The sequence below is a fragment of the Zootoca vivipara genome, chromosome 2, assembly GCF_965207765.1.
Source record: "Zootoca vivipara chromosome 2, rZooViv2.hap1.1, whole genome shotgun sequence".
NCBI lineage: Eukaryota > Metazoa > Chordata > Lepidosauria > Squamata > Lacertidae > Zootoca > Zootoca vivipara.
In genome coordinates, this window is record NC_142584.1 from 36,805,366 (window position 1) to 36,825,887 (window position 20,522).

The window sequence follows — 20,522 nt, forward strand, 5'->3', positions numbered from 1 at the left end:
CAATGTGTGGTGTTCAGTTCAGTTCACATATGTTTGAGGTGCACAGGAAATTGAAATATACAAAAGTTCAAACTCCTGCAATGCTACGTCTCATAACCAATTCCCCTATCACACTAAATTCCCATAAAGCACATGCCAGTTGCCTTCTCTGGAGGTAGGTGAGCATTTCTAATATAGTGTTTTCCTTTCCTCTGTGCCACAAAGTGGTAATATATTTGTTGATGACAAAACCAACAGGTGCCAGGGCTGTTGGGTACTGACGCTATTTGGCTCAATGCCTACAGTCGTACAGTGGATATATTGTATGTCTGTAGGTTTTTGTGTCATTCTATGTCCTTTTGAGGGATGGGATAACCCAGTTGAAATACATACTTAAACTCCTGAGGGATTAGATGTGTTTCCTTTGCTTTACAGTTAAGAATTTTACAGTTTCTTTGTTTGCAGGTTCTCAGATTGCTTAATGATTTCTCGCCCCCCCTTTTGCCCAGGTGTGTATAATAGCTGTATTTGAACCTTTCTAGGTTTGCCAGTTTTATTACTCAACATATGGTATATCCCTTTATTTCTGTCTGCTATGTCATTCCTTTGCTTTAGAGGCCCTGTTATATGCCGGGAGTTTTGCTTTAACAATTGGATTTCTAGAATCTGACATGATTCAAGCTGGGAAAGATTGAGATTTGTTTTAGGAATCAAGATACATTAATGAAGGTTATTTACAGGTCGTTGTCTTTTTTCCTCCCACTTTCATGATGATAGTTATATGGCTTCCCTAGTTGTGAAGATAAGAACTTTTTGTCTTCTGCTACAATTTTCATGAATGTGACTTACATTCATACGGCCGTTATAAAGTACTGGTGCAATGGCAATCTTCTTTAGCATGCCTAAGACCAGGCATCCCCAAACTTCGGCCCTCCAGATGTTTTGGACTACAATTCCCATCATCCCTGACCACTGGTCCTCTTAGCTAGGGATCATGGGAGTTGTAGGCCAAAACATCTGGAGGGCCGCAGTTTGGGGGTGCCTGCCTAAGACACTGCTTTCTGTGGGAGTCAACCTGCTCTCAACATCAGCTGTGGCTGTTACCACTGCAGTACCTGTGTTGAATTTGGGGCTTCATAGAAAGTTCCTCTGACACAAGGCATCTTCTTGACCTGGCCTGTCCATCATGAATTTCTAAGGCTACGCAGTCTTCTTCCTTGAAGATCCAACAACAGTCAATGGCCTTGGAACCCCATTACATAATACCAGCTGTAAGCACCAGGGAAGCAGCTCCTACTCTTATAGCCTTAATAATAATAAAAATCTAGCAATCAACTGAACTTGGAACTTGGGGCATGTTTCCAGCTAGTAAACACTATAGCCTCCAATAGATAGCAGTGTTTCAACTATGCTAGTCATCACCATTACCTCAATATTTACTTACTTACTTACTTACTTACTTACTTACTTACTTATTTTATTTAATATCTCACCCTCCTTCCCAAAGGAACTCAGGATGGCAAATTCAAAAATTTAAAAACCTGTTTAAAACATTTGAAAGCACTTTAATGCAATAAAGCACAATAAAACGCCTGTAACAGGTTTAAGAACACATGTTAATCATGTGGCTGGATAGACCCACTGAAACCGGAAGATTTTCAGCATTCAAGTTCAGTAATGGTGTCTGCCTAATGTCAAGAGGCAAGAAGTTCTAAAGTGCAAGTGCCATCACACTAAAGGAATGACTTCTTACAAATGTGGAATAGACATTGTGTGGCTGTTGTAGAAGTGCAAGTTATGCAGATTGGCGTGAGTGAGTTACGACGTATGGAGTAAGGCAATCTCTTAAGTAAACTGATTGCAAGGTGGTGAGCACCTAAAATACTGATAATAATATCTGGATCTCAGTGCAGTAGTGACCTTGCTGGCAGTGCAAATATTTGAGCACAAAAATGCTGACACTCCTGTCAGCAATTATGTTGCAGCATTTTGCATTAACTGTGGTTTCCAAACCAAACGCAAAGGAATCCCCACGTAGAGTACTTTGCAGTAGTCCTGTCTTGAAGTTACCAGTGCCTGAACCACTAGTCAAGCAGCCCCGGTCCACGAACAGTCACTGTTGTCTTACTAGCTGAAGGCTGTGGAAAACACTCTTAGCCACAGAGACTAATGTTTTCTTTGGACTTAACATTTTCTGCTTGCCAATTTACTGTCTGATTTGAATTTTCATCTTTGAGAGTCAACATTGTATCTGTCCATCTTACAGAGATACCATCTTTTAGATGGCTCAATATTAAGGTACCAGTATACTCTCTACTTGAACAAACACTTAATCATGCTCTCTCTGTGTGTGTCTTGGTTACTTCATCTGTGAAATTGGAATAATTAACCCCCCGCAAGTGTACTCAGAATTAATGTTGGTAATGTTTGTGTATAGTTTTGAAAATAGGAATAATTGTTAATAGGTCTCTATGTCTATCTTTATTGATTTAAAGAATAAGGCATTTAACTCGTACATACTGGGAAACATGAAACTGTTTTTGCTGTTACAATTAGACTTGAGCACTTAAAAGTTTTAATGCATTGCACCCTTAACACCTATGTGTCCTCTCTTAAAATCTATCCTTCCTCACTGACCCATCTTAACATATCAATAAATATGTCTCTAAGTGAATTCACTGTATTCCTGTGATTGTTAAGCAGAAAAGCATTTTTATATAATTACAAGCCTAATGCCCCTCTTAAACACACCAACATTACCTATCCAGGGAGTTCTGAATGACTGTCTGTCTTTCTGAATTTAGCATTGAAATGTGAAAACCTTCATTTGCTAGCCTTAAGAACATTAAACTTTTTTTTGTTGGCTCATTTTATCAGGAACTTAATATCTCTGCATTAAAGAAAAGTGTGTATGGAATGCTAGGTACTGTGCACTGTTTATTGCATTTCGTTGTTCCATTTGGGATTTTTGGGATTTCTGGTCCTTTGTCACCCTAGCCGAGAAGTAAACTGAAACCTTATGTACTAATTCAAACCAATGGTTTGATGTCACCTTCCTTAAGTACTTTGACTTGAACTCTGAGTTGCCCCCAGGGTCTCTGATCCAATGGAGGCTCTCAGTGGCAGAAACAGGAGGTGATTTCTGCCTATTTTCCTTTTCCCCTGCATCCCCTAGTCTTCCAGAGCAGATTTCCAGAGGCACAGAGAGCTACATCCCCTCTCTTCCTGCCCTCATCTTCACCAGCAGGAGTACCTTGTGGGTGAAGCTCACACCAGTATATGCAAAGTCCACTTAGCACATACCATGTATTGTAGCCCATCAGCTCTTTGCCTGTCACCAGAGTGGTTAGTGGTGTGAACAGGTCTACCTTTCAGATTAACACCATTTAAGAAAGGTTGTGCCTCTCCTTATCAGCACGGTTGGCTTAGGTCAGTGTTTCTCAACCAGTGTGCCTCCAGATGTTTTGGGACTACAACTCCCATCATCCCTAGCTAGCAAGACCAGTGGTCAGGAATGATGGGAGTTGTAGTCCCAAAACATCTGGAGGCACACTGGTTGAGAAACACTGGCTTAGGTGACCATGTAGAGTATTTTCAGGCCTTGAAAATACTTCCTTTGTGAGAAATACTTTTGTATCCTGTGTTTTCTTTATAAAGACCGGAAATCCTGTTATAGGCTGAGATCCAAATAAGTACTTAAAGAGCCTAGGAGTGTCCACTGGGAGGTCAGTGGGACCTCTTCACTTTAGCACTAGCTGCTTTTGGAACATCCCCTTCCAAAGTGTTTTGCTACGTGATATGGCAAGCATTCTGTTGATATCCAGAATGGGTATTCTGCCAAGAAACAAAAGTCAAAAGTCCTTTGGACATGCAGAACTAGTTTCCCCTTGCTTTAAAAATCATGTTTTGTTTTTCAGTTAACACAGGGAGAGGACTTCGTGTATGTGCGGAGTTTAACTTTCTGCATCTTCCCTATAATATCATAAGGATAAATGGGAGTTTATTCTTTCATCTATATTCCATGGACAGTGTTCACTGAATTTGATGTTATCTGCTTGAGTAAGCAATTAAATTCTGATTGGATTCCTTAATATTTTTCATAGATAGAAGAGCAGTCAGTTGCGGTGTCAGATATCTGTGCCAGGGTATCTCTCTGCCAGCTTTTATAAGCTTAGATGAATTGTCAACAACTTGTCTGCAAATAAGTACAACTGCTCCTCTGTCAAGAGGGTATGAGCAAAGCATCTGGAAATGTGGTAATTTAGAAAGAGCTACTAGTTTAAAAAAGCAAATAGGGAAAAACAGATCTGAAGAATAAGGCACCCAGCTTCAGCATTTTTAAAATAAATATACAGTTTATATGAATTATGTATGAAGCATGCGTGCATGTCTCTAATACAAAGTCTGTATTCACTCTTATGCTTTTTAGAGTTGAATATTCACCTCCCCCATATTCTCTCTTTTCATTTCAATCCTGAAACAAGATTCTAGGCTTACTCAGTGGTGCAGGAAGTGATGTGCGCATATGTTCTCAGAGTCCACATAGAAGGCTGGGGTGTATGTTTGAAGGGTCCCCATGTGAAAAGAGTGGCTCTCCCTTTTGAAGTATAAGTTACTCACACACCAATGTTTTCAAGAAAAGCATCATCCTCCAGACGTGAAACCTGAAGTATGCTTGGCGCCTCCGCGCAGCCATGCTCCCTCCCTCCTTCCCCAGCAGCCGTTTGCACGCCGTTCGTGCGCCCAACCAGACAGCCACTCCCCTGTTTGTGCACCTGCCCTGCTTTGTCTTGCAAAGCACGGCCATAGGAAACTTTGTCTTGCGAGTCTCCAAAAAAACTCGCAAAACGCTTTCGTCTTGCGAGCTTTCCTTTGTGTGAGGCGTTCATCTAGCGAGGTATCACTGTATGTGAATTACCTCTTCCGGAAGTTTCAGCCATTTTCACCCTCCTACCCCAAAGTTCAAAACATATATGTGTGGGTTTACAGGAGCAGCTACTTTCCAAAACGATTTACCAAATGGAACAGTCTCATTACAGTAGTGAAAGTTGGCATAATATGATATATATTTCATTTTAGTTGAAATATATTTTGACTTGGAAATTTTATGAAGTTTGGCGACAGATTGTAAAAACACCCCCACCTTCTATTTGTTGCTAAACATGAAACACATGCATTTGTACCTTCTTTCTTTTTTTCCAGCCAAACTAGATTTCTGTTGAGGCTGTTCATTTTAAGCAATATTCATTTCCTCCTCACTCGTCTTTGTTTAGTGCTTTTTAATTGTCAAAGTAGATTTCTTTCCTCAAAAGCTTTGAAATAAAAGTTCTGGGATTTTTCAGATGATAAAAAAAAATTCTGGACAACTTCCCAGAAGAAAATTCCACTAATTGAAGCACACTGTTCTTTTACAATTAATATTTATAAGTGTATGCAACATGTAAAGCAGCTTTGTAAAGTGTGTTACAAGAGTTTTAAAAATTAAGAATAAGTTAATTTAAAAGCTACATTGGGTGATAGAAATGGGCTTAGTGGCTGCTGTTTGTGAAGATTAATTCTGAGTGGTGGGAGCAGAGAAAGAGTTCACTTTTATTCCATAACTTTCTCTGCTCTTTTTAAAATCACGTTTGTTGGTTGTGTACTATTAAAGAGGCAGGACAGAGTTAATTGTGGCTGTCAGAAAGGCAGGTTATGCCACACACACACCACACACAAAAACAAATAAATAAATAAATAAATAGGGTTGTATCCAGTGTTAGTCCTCCTCAGAGCAGACTCATTTAAATTAATACTAAATGTACATTTAGATGAGAATTCATAAGAAATGACTGCAGCCATGGCAGTAGACTGGTTAGTTTGCTTCAGTTAAGAATATCACAAACAAAATGTCCCTTGCAGCTGCTTGTTATGTTACATCGTTGTTGTTGTTGCAGATTGCAACAGTTAGTTTTAAAATGTGATGTTACAACATTAAAAAGTGTTTAAAACAACTTGAAACAACATTTTCCCCATTTCCTATGATCTCATTCATGGAAAGCCATATATAACATACAGTGAGTGTTTTGTGTTGGAACTGCCCATTCCATATACTTGGGGGGGGGATTATTGCAGCTCACCTCACACATAATGTAAATAATTTTCCCTAACCAGAATTTATCCTCCTGTAAGAAACACATTCATATATTAAAGTTATTGAAAAGTTCAATTATGCATCAATAAGTGACAGAAGTTTTAACAGATAGGTCAGACAGGGTGAGGTAGAGGTAAGCCAAACAAGGTTGTAGAGAAACCTTAATGCAGAAACCGCTGGCACAGCTCGCAACTTGTGAGTAACAAACTTCTAAACTCCTGGAAGAAGAAATTTGAAATCTGAAACTCTCTTAAATCCAGGAATCTGCACTTTTGCTCACTCACTCTAAGCCAGGCATCCCCAAACTTTGGCCCTCCAGATGTTTTGGACTACAATTCCCATCTTCCCCAACCACTGGTCCTGTTAGCTAGGCCAAAACATCTGGAGGGCTGCAGTTTGGGGATCCCTGCTCTAAGCCATGGTTTTACTTAGTGTTACTTGTGAACTGGATCACTATGTTTCACCAGGTTTTCATGTTACACTGGAATCAATAGGGAAATTGCTGATATTCCCCATACTTCTTTTATTCAGAAGGTGACACTAGAAAACATGATGGCAATTTATCAGTCTGATGCTTCTATTTCTTCATCTAAGCACTCCTTCAATGAAATACCTTTTTGTTTTGCTGCTTTCCAGAAGCAATCGATTTTAAGAATTTTTAAGGCTTTTAAAAGATTCTGTGTTTCATTGTATTTATATAGAGGGAGTTGTGCCAGAGATAGTTATCCTAAATGGTTTCTAAGATGAAGTTCATAGTTTGTGAAATCATTTGTTTAGGAAAGTGGATCTGGTGATATTTATTTGTCAATCTTTCCTTTACCTTTTCTGTAAGATTGATGGGTATCTTCTCTTGCCCTTTTATCTTTGTGTTTGGGGGATTTCAGCAATACTGGAAATACAAACACTTCTTGGCAGCTTTCAGTGCCCCAGCAACAGGTCTGTATGCATGTGTTAACAAATGAGTCTCTGTGAAGTTGTCAGCTTGCATTTCTGACATAATGAAGATGAGAGAGAAGTGAGACCTATTTTGTTTAGTTCAGTTATCTTCATAATGACTTGTAGCAGTACAGTTTATCTACTAGCTTACTTGAACAAGAGAGATTTTACACTGACTCCATTAAATCTATAGTATAGGTAAAGGTAAAGGTACCCTGACTGTTAGGTCCAGTCGTGGACAACTCTGGGATTGAAGTACAGTAGACCCACATTCAGATAAACAAATAAATAAATGGGAGCAGGTGTTTGGGGGGGAAAGACTTTGGCAATCCTACCCACTATTGCACCAAATGTGCTTTGCCTATATGCAATTTTGCCTTTATGTGCTATCCCTGGAACATAACCCCCATGTAAGCTGAAGGTCTACTGTTTTGTGGGGAAAGACTGTAGCCCCTGTCATTGGCCATAGGAAGAAGAGCCACTTATGTCCAAGCAAGGGGGAAAACAGCTCAGTGTACAATTATATAAATGCCTGTTTACAATTCTAATCTCCCTACTCTGCCTCTTCCTTCCTCTCTCCTCCTCTTGTGCTTCTTGATTTTTTTAGCTTATAAGCCTAATGGCATCCTAAATGAAGTGAGCCAAATGTGGTGTTAATCGTAAGCTTTCTTTGAGAATTTAATAGGAAAGGGGATGTGCAGAAATTCTACATTCATTCAGTAGTAGTCTGTACAAAATAACCTTCCAAATCATGGAAATGTTTCCTATGTTCATCTGTTTCAAGATCATTGAATCAAATTAAGTAGCAGGCACACAACTTTTGCTTTCATTCACTTCTGATGTCTGTGTTTCAAAAAGAAGGGTCTGATACGTTTTCTGCAAAGATTTCAAGTTAATTAAAATTTTCCATTGGTTCCCTTTAAAGTGAAGATGAGATGCTGCTTTTAAGTTTACTCCTTGGAGAGTTTTAAAAAGGAAGATGATTAAGATGCCATGGACGATGGTGTCAGCTTTCAAGCATTGTAGTGTCTTAGATTATAAGAAACTAAACATCTTGGCTCTTGAGAAGCACAGATGCCTGAGGAAGAGAATGTGAAAACGTTTAGATCTTGCTTCATGGTAGAATTGGGGAAAACCCCACTGAAAAATGCACATCATACTTTTTCAAAAGCCATCTGAATGGCTTTTGAAATGGAGGAAGGTAGTTAAAATAATATCATCCATTAAACTATGGATTGCAGATGATAGTTTCCTCAAGTTCCCATATGTTAAAAATGTGATTTGAGACTCTCCTAATGATATCAGCTATTAAATATTTTAAAGGGAAAGGGCCTACAGTCTGCTTTTATTATTATTTTTAAAGGGTAGGGATTGTTGTAAATCAAATTTATTTTTCCTGCTATGTTCTGCCTTGGAACTGTTGGACCATATTTCCGCTCTGTGCTTGCTTTGAGGTGCACTAAATATTAATAAATGCCAGTGTCACTTTACACCTTGGTTTATGTTTCAGGCTTTTTATTGGTTGAATTATAGTAATCTCTAAGGGAGTATGTAGCTTTTCATTGCCTGGTTTTCCAACAGTTAACATGTTGCTTAACAGATAAAATGGCTGCATTAATGTTCAGTAATTTACATAGGTATGTCTAGAAAAATTATATGGGGAAAAAACCCCTATTGTACAACATAGGTTAATAGAAATAAATAATTTTCAGTCAACCCTTCATTTTAGCCAGAGCAAGTTCATTGTCAGATTCCAGCATGTAAAAAGTATACAAGCTTTTCTACATATGTAAATTGCCTGCTGTTATTTTGGCATGCTCAGGCATGTGCAACTATAATATTCTTTAATTATCAGGTTAGCCTCTGTCAGTCTATTCCATTTGAAATCTGAAACTGTTCTGTTAATAATACAGTTAACATAAAATATAAAAGTAGCAGAAAGTGTGGATGCAATGAGAATATATTTGCATATTAATACAGTTGAGTAGTTTGTACTGATTGGTATTGAGGTTTCTAACTTCATGAGGAAATGAGCTGTGGTGATTTAATGTTCTCCATATTTTAATGACACCAAACTGATAGGAAGCTGGATGAACAATTATGTACACGATCCTGAAGTAGAATATGTGGAAAAAGTAATTTTGGAGCGCAGACCTGTTCATGTCTTCTCAGTAATAAGCCCCATTATTCTGTTCTTTGGGACTTACCCTCAGGCAAGTGTTTATAGGATTGCAGCTTAAATCCACTTACCTTTTGAAAATAAAGTACTAATCTGACACTGGGGACATGTTTGACAAATTAAACTAAAAAATATGAAAATTTATTCGGCATTATTGTGTTATGGTGCTGGGACTTAACTATATAGAGATGGTATCTGATAGTACTTTTGTGGGATATCTCTGACTTTCAATATGTGCTTTGTGCAGTTTTCCTCCCACAAAAGTTTTTGGAAGTTTGAACAAAAAACACATGGATGTTCAGTCCTAAATGTTCAGTCAAAAGGGCAATTAAAAATAGGAAGATGGTATCATAGGGAAACAATTGGCTTTTTTAAAAACCAGCAGAGCCACTCAAGAGCTCAGCAGTCTCTTTTCCACTCCAGATCATCCCTCAAAGTTCATTGGGAAAGATGAGAGAAGAGGGGATGAATTCTTTCTTGCCAACCCCACATGGCTAGGTTTCACCCACTAGTGTGAACAGGAGATACCAGGATGTAAATGCCCAAAACCCACTTTCTCCCTGATAGTGTAGAAAGTCAGCTGGTGTGTAGAGAGTCATTCCTCTTACAACTTATAGCAGGAGGTCAATAAGCGATCTGCTTGGAATCACCCGACACACCTTCCCACCCCCTGTTTTTACCCTTAATTAAATAAGTTTTCACAAGGCAAATTATTTTGCCCCCATTCTTCTAAAATTATTTTTGTCTAAGTGTGTTTCACAATAGCATTAGGAGAGGCATGCATTCCCACATTACACGTTTCCCTTGTGGAGATTTAGAACTAATTAGAATTTTCTATTGATCCTCTTTAAAGCGAAGATAGGACTTGTATCATGAACTACCATATTTTCCCGTCTATAAGACGCCCTCATGTATAAGACTATTTTTGCGGAAACAACCAATCGCCAGTCCACCCTCGGCACTCTTCGTGTATAAGATGCCCCCTAATTTTTGACATTCTTCTTAAGGGGAAAAAACCTAGGAAAAACATGGGACTTTAAAGTTTCTATGTAGAGACTGCCATTTTCTGTGTGCCGCTTTTATCCAGTGGTTCATCTGCAGCAGAAATTGCCATGGTGCTGAAAGGCACCCACAGAAGAAATTAGCCTGACTGACTGTTGCTTCATGTCAGGAAGAAGGATGAGGGAGGGACACCCAGTATTGAAGGGGCAGCTCATTTTATAATCTCTTGGGTTGGTTAGATTAAGCTGCATTTCATATGTCTGTCTATCTATCTATCATTATGCAGAGTAAAATTATGCAGAGTAGGGAACTGTGCAGCTCATCAGAGTGAAGGTGCAAACTTCCAGTAGTGGTCCACGACACTCTTGTAACCACCCAATATTTCACTATAAATACTTACTGGGGGAAATCATGGCTTGTATCGAATTAGACCTATTGAAATTAATGGAACTGTGTTAGTTATGTAAATTAATTTAAATAGGTATACTTGGAGTATAACACAGTAGAGAATCCCATGTCTTCCCAGGAACTCAGATTTACCATTGAGTTTAAGGTAGCAGAAAAACAGAAACAGCATCTGAACTAGGTACAAGAGTAACCCCTGTGTTCTCCCTGTCCTCCCTCCCTCCAGAATGCTCTTTATTTGGTAAAATGTTGTGGATCTTTGTCTGGTTAATAGAAAACTGTTTCCCTCTACCCCAGCACACATTAATTTAATCTGCAGGTTATCCTAATTGAGACATTAATCCTTTCATCACAGTTTATATTAATGCCACAAATATATTTAAACGACATAACTGTGAATCTGTAGCCTTCTATCTTATTGAGCATCTGTGAGGTCATTAATTAAGTCACACATTGGGGAGGTGAGAATATAGCAAAGCTTGACATTTTGTGACAAGGGGAGAATGGAGTATTAGCAAAAATGTTTTGCCACACTCCTTTGTTTTTGCTGGAGAAGTAATCATTTAAACACTGTTACAGAGTGAATAGGTACATTTCTTTATCTTCACATGACCTCCTATCGGACTCTGCATAGTTTAGAAAATGTATAGATCTTTTATTCATGTTCAGTATACGTCTGTGTCACTAAAAAGGCACGCTTTACCTCTAATATTTATACATTGCAGGCTTTGTAATGAGGTACTGGATATGTGTCGCAGGAGCTGTACAGATTTCCTTATGTGCTGGTGGAGTGAAAAGTAGTTTTAACTGTCACATACTTTCTGGGCAGTCCCTGTTTTGTTTCTGTCATGAACATTAGTTTAAAGGCCCTGTTGAATTCCAGCCATATCACTTTGACATTTCAGAGTTGTTGAAATAATCGTCAGCATGTCTGTCTTCCTTATGGCTTGATATAGATCTGATAGTTGCAAGATGCTACTGCATGGTGACAGCAGAGACTGTTAAAACAGATGAGGTCTCAGTTGATGGAATTTGCCTTTTTGGCCAGTTCCAGTGAAGTGGTGTGACCCATACATTTAAGAGAGAAATAAGTCCCACAACTGCTGTAGAAAACTTGAGTTTTAAAGTAAAAAATACAGTATATGTGTACAGATGCGTTGACTTGTAAAGTCAGCCACTCTGTTGAAAGCAATTAGATAATTTGGGAAAGGAAATGGCTTCTAACTGTTCTGTTCCTTTTATTTGCATGGCATTTTGCTTTAGTTAATTTCCTGCTGCCCCGTGTAATCAAAATATACCTTATAATGAACAAAACGTAGAGGTGGAGACCAAAGCTGGGCTTGATCTGCCTGCCAGGAAAATAAATGCATATACCTTGATAAATGCATATGCCTCTTTTGCGGAAGGGATTGATCTGCATCTATGTAGAGTTGTTGCAGTTTTTGTTATTTATTGTTGAACAGTTTGTTGTACAATTTAATTTATGTCCCTTATTTTGACATTTTAGCCGGATAAAGCAAGATGTGACAACCACAGTTATAGTATTCAATGAGTTAGGTGTTACTGATCTTACTGTTGGCAAAATAGCAGGTTGTGATTCCTTGAATTTTGTAAAAGCTGAGGCCACAGTGAATATCAATATGCTTCTGGGACAGAAAATGTGTTAATTAAAGTCTGACTTTTCCGTGCTCCTATATGAGAGCATTTCCTTTTGAATTGACAGTATCAACACTTTTTTTGTAGCTATTATCATCTTCAGAATGTGACTACCTGGCTTTGTAGCTCAAGTGAACAAGCATCTGCTATGCACAAAATTAGCAATGTGACACTGTTTTGCAAAATAACATAGTGTGGTCTTGTTTTTAATTTGACACTAATTTGAAGTGGGAAATTATGAAGGGATTGTAAGTAGCAAACAAGATTCGTGGGGCAATATGTTTTTTAGCTGCCTATAAGACTCCAAAAGAACAGCTTCTAATCCCATTTGTTCTGCTTCATGTTCACATCTTCAAGACAGACAGGTGCTATGTGCCCTTTCTGAAATCAAAAGATCTCCTCCCTTTACTGTACTCCCCAAAGGCTCCCAAGCCTTTCTTCTGTTAAAATGGTGTGGGATGTTTCTAGATTTACTCTGGCTCTGCTCTCTGATAGATTGAAAGAATTAACTATTATTGGTATACAGGGTCAATAGAGCTCCACCAGATTATTCTATTGTTTTTGGAACACAAGAAAATGTTGCAATGTGGAGTGTTCATGTTTTTGTTGACTTTGTCATTTGCTTACCAAGTTTTGGGAGAAAGTATTGAATTGTATAAACATGACTGTGCACTGCAGATAAACTTATAATTTTCAGAGGGAAATATTATTTCAAATTATGTACCTACTAGAACCTTGTGGTAAAAGGCAGGTGAGAAATAAATACTTAGATAAACCCTGGGTCTTCCTCAGTTCTCCCTCTTGTGGTTGGGTGGTGCCATTTTGACACTTCAACTCTGAGCATAGAATGCAGAGAGAATTATTTCACTCTCTGAAAGAGAGGACAGAGACCTATTGAGAGTTAGTCAGTTTAAACCAAGGATTAAGGTTTTACAATCTTGTAGTTTTAAACTATAATTTATTATTTTGGAGATCCTCTTTTTAAACACTAAAACAAACATCCCTGTGCCTCAGTGAAGATTTGGTTTTTTAGGAAAATTATTGACATCAGCATTTGTTAATTTTTAGAGTATGTTTTAATAGTAGTCCTTTCTGAATCAATATTTGTTTCAGAATTATAATAGAAAATCTTCTGGTCCACAAATTTAATAATAAAAAGCAATTGGTACTTTGCCAAACTAGGATTACAAAGCAGAATTTCCAAAATGCACTGTTTCTGTTTCAGGAAGCATGAAATATCCTTAATGTTTTCTTACTAAAGTAGGAATCAGGGCTCATGGGTACAGTTGCAAACTGGATAAATTGTCATGGGCACCACACACACACGGACTATAACCAAGCACACACCTTAGCCTTCACTATTGGCTACAATGAAAGGTTTCCTTCCAGTTGAATTTTAATGGGGGCAACAGGTAAGTGGTTCCTGTGGATGTCAGGGAAGGCTTCCCTTGGTACATCTGCACCAAAAGGCACCATGTTTCTATGTCTTGTTTTACTATCCATTCTTACAAACTATTTTATCACCCAATCAGGGGTTCCAGCCTGAGTGAGTTTACATCAAGGGTGGTTTTCAAAGTCTGTGAATGTTCTGGTTGCTCAATTCCTTTTTTCAAAACTGGGAGAAAGATATTTACAAATGAGACATTAATTCCACACACACACACACATCATAGCCTTGCAATAGTGAATTGAGAAGCTATGCATCAACGTGAACTACATTTCTCTTTTAATATAGAAGAGTTATTTTCTAACTTTAGTTCTTTAGATAGGAAAAGCGTGGTAGCCAATTGTACACAATAGTAAAAGCAAACAATGTACCATTTGAACAGCTTTGGTGACCTTGGGCTGTTCTGAGTAAAGTTATCAGCTTCCCTGTGAATTCACATTATCATTAGTTTATGCTGGAGTGTTCTGAGAACAGACTTTGAGAACAGTCACACCAGCTGTATCTTTCCTCTCTATGCAGTTTCACTTATATGGAAAGCACTTTCTTAGAGGGATAATGTGAAATATTGCTTGGGAGAATTGCGCATTCATTGTATATGTACAAGGAAGCCAGCATGTAGTATATGCTATGAATGCACATACTTGACCATTGATTGCAACAATCTATATGCAGTTTTTACGCTTCTTTCCCTACATAGAAGTACTTTAGGTAGCTCCCTCTTCCCTCTCCTGTTGCCCACACAGTCTTAATTAAGTGCCTGGCTGCCAATTGCTTAGCAGAAGTGATTAACTCTGAAATAAAAACTTTTTTTTAAGAGGTAACATTCAATTATCAGGTGGGTTTTCCTGGCTTATTTTGATTCCACAACCACCTAATACAGAAACTGGACATCTTTTTACTTCATTAGCTTATTTTAGACAATCACATCCCTACAGCCGTAACAGGCGCTATAACCTTCCAACAGTTTGACTTCATCCCAAAGGCACGTTCCTCCATTGTCTCCCAAGAAAGACAGATGCCAACCTCAACCTCAACAGCTACCTTGCACCTGGATGGTGGTAGGAAAATATTGTTCCTTAAAATAAAAAAATACATAGAAAAGTGTTTTTCAGGGTTTTGTAAAGACATTGTTGATGTCATTTCTTGCATTAAAAAATCTAAATGTCACAAAACACTTATGAGCTGCATGCACACTTCCCATTTACATGGTTAACAGTTTATTTACCAAAAGGCAGTTCTCTGTATCAATTAGAGCAGTCATCTTCAGCCTTTTAACCTCAACCTGTAACATGCAGCCCATGTATTGTTTATAATAACTCTTCCTTTTTCTCACCTTTCATCTCTATTCCCCTCTTTCTTTCTTTCTTTCTTCCTCTCTCTCTCTCTCTCTCTCTCTCTCTGTGTGTGTGTGTGTGTTTAATATATTCATGTACCTCTTTCTTTAGAGACTTTTCAAAGTGACTTTCAATCAGAGAAAAACAGCAAAAAGAAAATTTTAGTAGTAATGCTAGTGTGGTCCACTATAACTTAATCTGTGTCAGAGTCATTACTCTTCAGTTGATAATCACTTACTAGAGGGTTTTCTTTGCCTGTTACCTACAGCTGATTGATACTCAAACATCATTTTTGTATTTGCATGGTGAAAGTTGACATTTTCAAACTGTCTTAATGCTTTGGTAAACATAACAAGTGAAGGCCATTGCAAAGAGAACTGATGAGAAACATATGATTGTACATAACACTAAACAGCAATATGACAGTTGATCTCACACTTTGAGGACCACAGAATGCAATTACTTTGTCAATTTGATGAAAGCTATGTAAGGGGAATGATCTGCAACAGAAATCAACCACAGAGTCCTATTTTATGTGGTTTTTCTCAGCATCATGTTTTAAATATTTATCTCTACTGATTTAAAATGTTGTGTATGGTCTCAAAATCACTGCCAAGTTATGTCACTTGGTGGTGTTCTGTTGCTGTAGATTTAACCCTGCGCCTGTCCTCCTGGTGTCTAGATTGCCAAAAATGTAGGAAAGACAATATTCTCTTTCAGCCAAATGAAGTGATGCATTCAGACTTCCTGAGGAAACGGCCTCTTGTGAGCAGCTAAAATATTTATTTATCCAGGTTTCTTCTTACTGAATTTGTTGTTTGCTAAAACAAGCAAAACTCTGCAGGCTGTAATGAGATAAACTAAAACTGAGTGTTACCCCCTGCCTGGATCTACAGATGAATGGTATTTGAGACACATTTTTAAAGGGAAATGAGATCCCCCCTCCTCTGAACATCTGGGGGGAAATGTGGAAAGTATGACAACTGGTGTCTTGCTGACATATTTGCATCAAAAGTGCTTGTGTTGACTACTTTAGATACACAAACTACACACACACACACACACACACACACACACACACACACACAAAATATTGTGAAAAGGTCTGGTTGCTGATATGCATTTAATACAAATGTCCTAAATCTTTATATACTTCAAAGCTATAGGACAGCTGGTTCTTTTACCACTCTTCCCTTGTAACTTGCAGTCACATTTAATTATTATTTTCTCCTCCCAATCTTTCTCTTTTCTGCTATCATCTTCAGATGAATTCTGTCTGTCACATAATGGGTGGGAAAACATGAAGTGACTTCTGTTTTGCCCTAACTAACATAGGCACTTCTAATTTTATGTATGTTCACCTTTTTATTATTCCTGGGAGTTGTTTGCAAGCTATAGTTGCAAGCTATAGTTAATAAATATAAAATATGCTTATCTCTAGCAGACTCCTATCTCAACAGCTTGACAGTAGGGTAAAAAATCACAGAAAGATAGCCTGGTTACTTAAGAAGTAACCATGGAACATGTTTGGTTCTTATTTTGCAAAATCTGTGACACAAAAGGCATTTCATAAAAACAAACAGGATTCCAGCAAAGCAAGCTGAACCCCTGAGTAAGATATGCTGTACATGCTGAAGCTATGCATATCTGGGTCCGGCCAGCGCATGGATGGGTGACCATGTGGGAACCACGTGTACTCTGCCTTAAGTTCTGTGATGAAAGCAAGATGGTTTATAAATATAACAAGGAATGTGTTGAGACATTTTGAAATTCCCTCCACCCCCACTACATGTCTAGGCCCTGCTTCCCCCCACCACCTTGCCCACTGCCCCATGTCTGGCTGTCACAAGTTAGTGCTGTTGATGCTGCAATTCCTGCACCCACTTGCCCTGCTGTCCCAGTTGACTCATTTAAAAAGGATATGTATTGTTGTGCATAGGAAAATAAGACACTTGGTGGCAGTGACTAGCTGATGTCGCTGTACTGTTTGCTGCTGTCAGCAGCTGTTGACAGCTGTGTACTACAAAAGTAGACCCTGCCTTCTGCTGTTTGCAGGTAGCGGAGAATGTGATTCTACGTCTTGCTTTAGATCCTTTCTATTACTGGAATTGGTCACAATTGCTCATATAAATACTTAATTTCATGGAAAGAGGTTGCCGTTCACTGAAGTTTGGCAATTACTGAATATGTTACTGATTACCTCTGTGTGATTTACATGTTTGAATGAAACGCCAGTCTCTGTAGTGCTGTGTCTTGCTTTATAGGGGTGGTATTGGAGGGACTCGCTGTACCACAAAACTTATCCAACAGGCAGTGTTTAAAGTTCCATTGAGCTGCCATGTTAAATAATTCCACATGGCTTCTTTTTTCACTGCTATCCGTGCACTGTGTTGCATGCATTTGCAGTTGTCGGAATTGATTGATTGTAGGGTGGGTCATACGTTTCCAAAGTTTGGTGATCTTGAAAACATTTATAACATTAATCTTTAAAAGTAGGAGCATGTGATTAGCAAGGATTGTTTGTTCAGTGATCTTTTTTTTTTAAAGAAAGGGTGGGGGACAGGAGGAAGAAGACGGTTGTTATCATAATATACATGCGTCATCAAAGTCTTGCCAAACTTGTCAAAGATAGAACTTGAAGGACTTGTTTAAATTATGTTTGTCCTACGGGTAGGATTTCCCCACCCCCACCCCCTTTTTAAGGAAAAGCCAAAAGTTTTAATGTAGACTTGCTTTCAAAATCAATGTAAAATTTGCTGTTTCAGTTGTGCTTGGGAATTTTCTGAAATGAAGACCAAAGCACCTGCAAAAACAGCCTGTTCTTTAGCTCGGATGGTCTCTTGCATCCCTTAAAGTCATATTTCTTCTTTCCCTTTCTCTCTCTTTTTTTGGCAGTTCTTTGAGGTTCCTTTTGACTCTAATATGAACAGGACAAAAAACAGACCCCTGGTGCGAGGACAGATCAGGTAAGGCTGCACACACCTGCTCTCCAAAATGAGCAATAAATCTCATTGTTCTTTTTATATATTTTCCAGCTTACTGCCCTTCCTTATGTTTAGATAAGCAAATATGTCAACTTCAGAACAAAAGACTGTGAAAGCATTGCCGTTTTGTGCTTTGAAGGTTCTGAAAGCTTACAATGCCACATGGAAAACATATTGGCTTGCCCTCTCATCATATTCAGCAAGGGCTTTTATAGATGTAGAAATTAAGAATCGCAAGATTCCAGGTGTTCCTGTGTAATATCATAAACAATTGTGAAACATGTACGGTACTTTTAGAAGCAAGTGGCTCTGCCAAGAAAATCATTATGGATCTCCCACAATAATTCTTTAAAAAGAACAACAAACATTTCTAAAGGTCCAAGTTAGCCTTCTATTTGATTTTCCTTTGAGCAAAAGGGACAGGATGGAACTTGTGAGTTTGATACATGACAGGTCACTTGCCCACCATTACCACCCCCATGTGGAAAAATAAGTGGCTGCAAATGGTTTGCAACCCTTTGTAGGCCAGCTCCATAATTGCACCACTCCTTCTACCACCACATTTCTTGCCAAGAATTCCAAAACCTGCATTGCAGTCAGAATAACTTGCATGGACTTAAATATGTGTGTTCTTTTCTAGCTTGTTTAATCTGTTTCAGACAAAGAGGCCATGTTTCCTTGATGTAGAATTTGGTTTTATTTGTGTGTGTTTTTTAAGAATTAATTTAAATTCATGATTAACAGCTTTCCATCTAAATTGAAGGCCAGGCCTTTAAAATGATAAATTATTATGTTCGTTTTAAAAATTACATTACAAAATAACATACACACACAAAAAAAAACTAAGTAGAAAGACGTTCTGGAGAAATAAATTCTAGTTTATCAATGCCAGCACTTCCTGTCATGCAGCATAGTTCAGTTCCAGTATCTGACAAAGGAACCTCACTGCTCTGCAATATTTAGTTTAAGCTCATTATTTCTATCAGCTTATACATTAAGACAACATTCAAGTTGTATATAAATAATACATTATTATTTAGGTTAACTACAGGATATACTACAAGTGCAGATAATATTGTGGGGGTGCCATTTAGTAGCTTTTTTTTTGCTACTTTTACTGTCTATTTCTTTGATGAAAGTGCACTCCTGCCCTCACCATGTTTACTAGGCAGTTTTTAGAATTGCTAGTTCTGCTGGTTCTGCAGCAGGATGGTGGCACATTAAGCATAAAAGGTAAAGGGACCCCTGACCATTAGGTCCAGTCGTGACCGACTCTGGGGTTGCGGTGCTCATTTCGCTCTATTGGTCGAGGGAGCCGGCGTACAGCTTCCAGGTCATGTGGCCAGCATGACAAAGCCGCTTCTGGCGAACCAGAGCAGCGCACGGAAACACCATTTACCTTCCCGCTGTAGCGGTACCTATTTATCTACTTGCACTTTGACGTGCTTTCGAACTGCTAGGTTGGCAGGAGCTGGGCCCGAGCAACAGAAGCTCACCCCGTTGCGGGGATTCGAACTGCCAACCTTCTGATCAGCAAGCTCTAGGCTCTGTGGTTTAACCCACAGTGCCACCCACGTCCCCACAATAAGCATAGTTTTATTTTTAAAAAAATTATAGTTGTAAACCACTTAGAAAAAGTGTAGAAATTATTAAATAATAACCACTATGTTAAGTGTTGTGCAGTACAGTAGCAGTAACTAAGAGCAAATACTTTGTCTGTTTATGAGGAAAATGCTCAAAAGACTTCAAATGTTATAAAAACATTGCATTCAAAGACTTATTGGAAAATGGGAATTGGCTTTATTAAAACATGGGTGGTTCTCTTTCATGGCAGGCATCTGTTTTAAACTCAGATCAAATTCTATATATAATTTTGTAAGACAAGTTATGTCATTTTTAACAGCATCGCTTAGTTTGTCACTGTGAACTCCCTACAGAAAATCTGTAGTTCCACAGGAGGGGGGGAACCCTACAGGTGGTTTTTTCCCATCTATGTCTTATAAGTGAAATATTATATATATAATATAAAAACTACATTTCCCATATTGTGAATTGCAGATTCTCCTAAGAGAGTTCACATTGACAAAGAAGGTCCATTTACAAAAGGTTTTGCACCAAATACTGTCAATATAGAGTTTGGGGGTGGGGGGATCAGCCACAGCATGTTTTTAAAGGAAGCTACCACAGAATCACAATCAAACAGATTAGAACCGTTGTGGGAAAACAGGACATCCTTGGGGAGATCCATTATCCCAGAGTGTCTAAGGGCATGACAGTCATTTTAACAACTTGGCTTGTCTCACAAACAGGAGCCAAAGCAGTCTAATATGACACCAGCTAGAGGTGCTTGGGAAAATGCCCCTTCTGGCACCTTCTGGAACAGGGTTTTGCCCTACATTCTCTCCATATCCCAATACCATCACTTATCACACTTAGTGATGGAGCTCCTTCGTATATTTCTATTTTTTTT

General features: G+C 38.4%; 1 protein-coding gene across 2 annotated transcripts in view; it reads left to right on the top strand.

Annotated features, from left to right (window-relative positions):
- The window catches only part of COX10 (cytochrome c oxidase assembly factor heme A:farnesyltransferase COX10), a 95,964-nt gene that overhangs the window by 39,982 nt on the left and 35,460 nt on the right, over positions 1-20,522 (top strand). For both annotated transcript variants that reach the window (XM_035104664.3, XM_088661652.1), the window contains exon 5: positions 17,964-18,034. In XM_035104664.3, the coding sequence (XP_034960555.1) occupies positions 17,964-18,034 (71 nt within the window). The remainder of the gene's footprint in view (positions 1-17,963; positions 18,035-20,522) is intronic.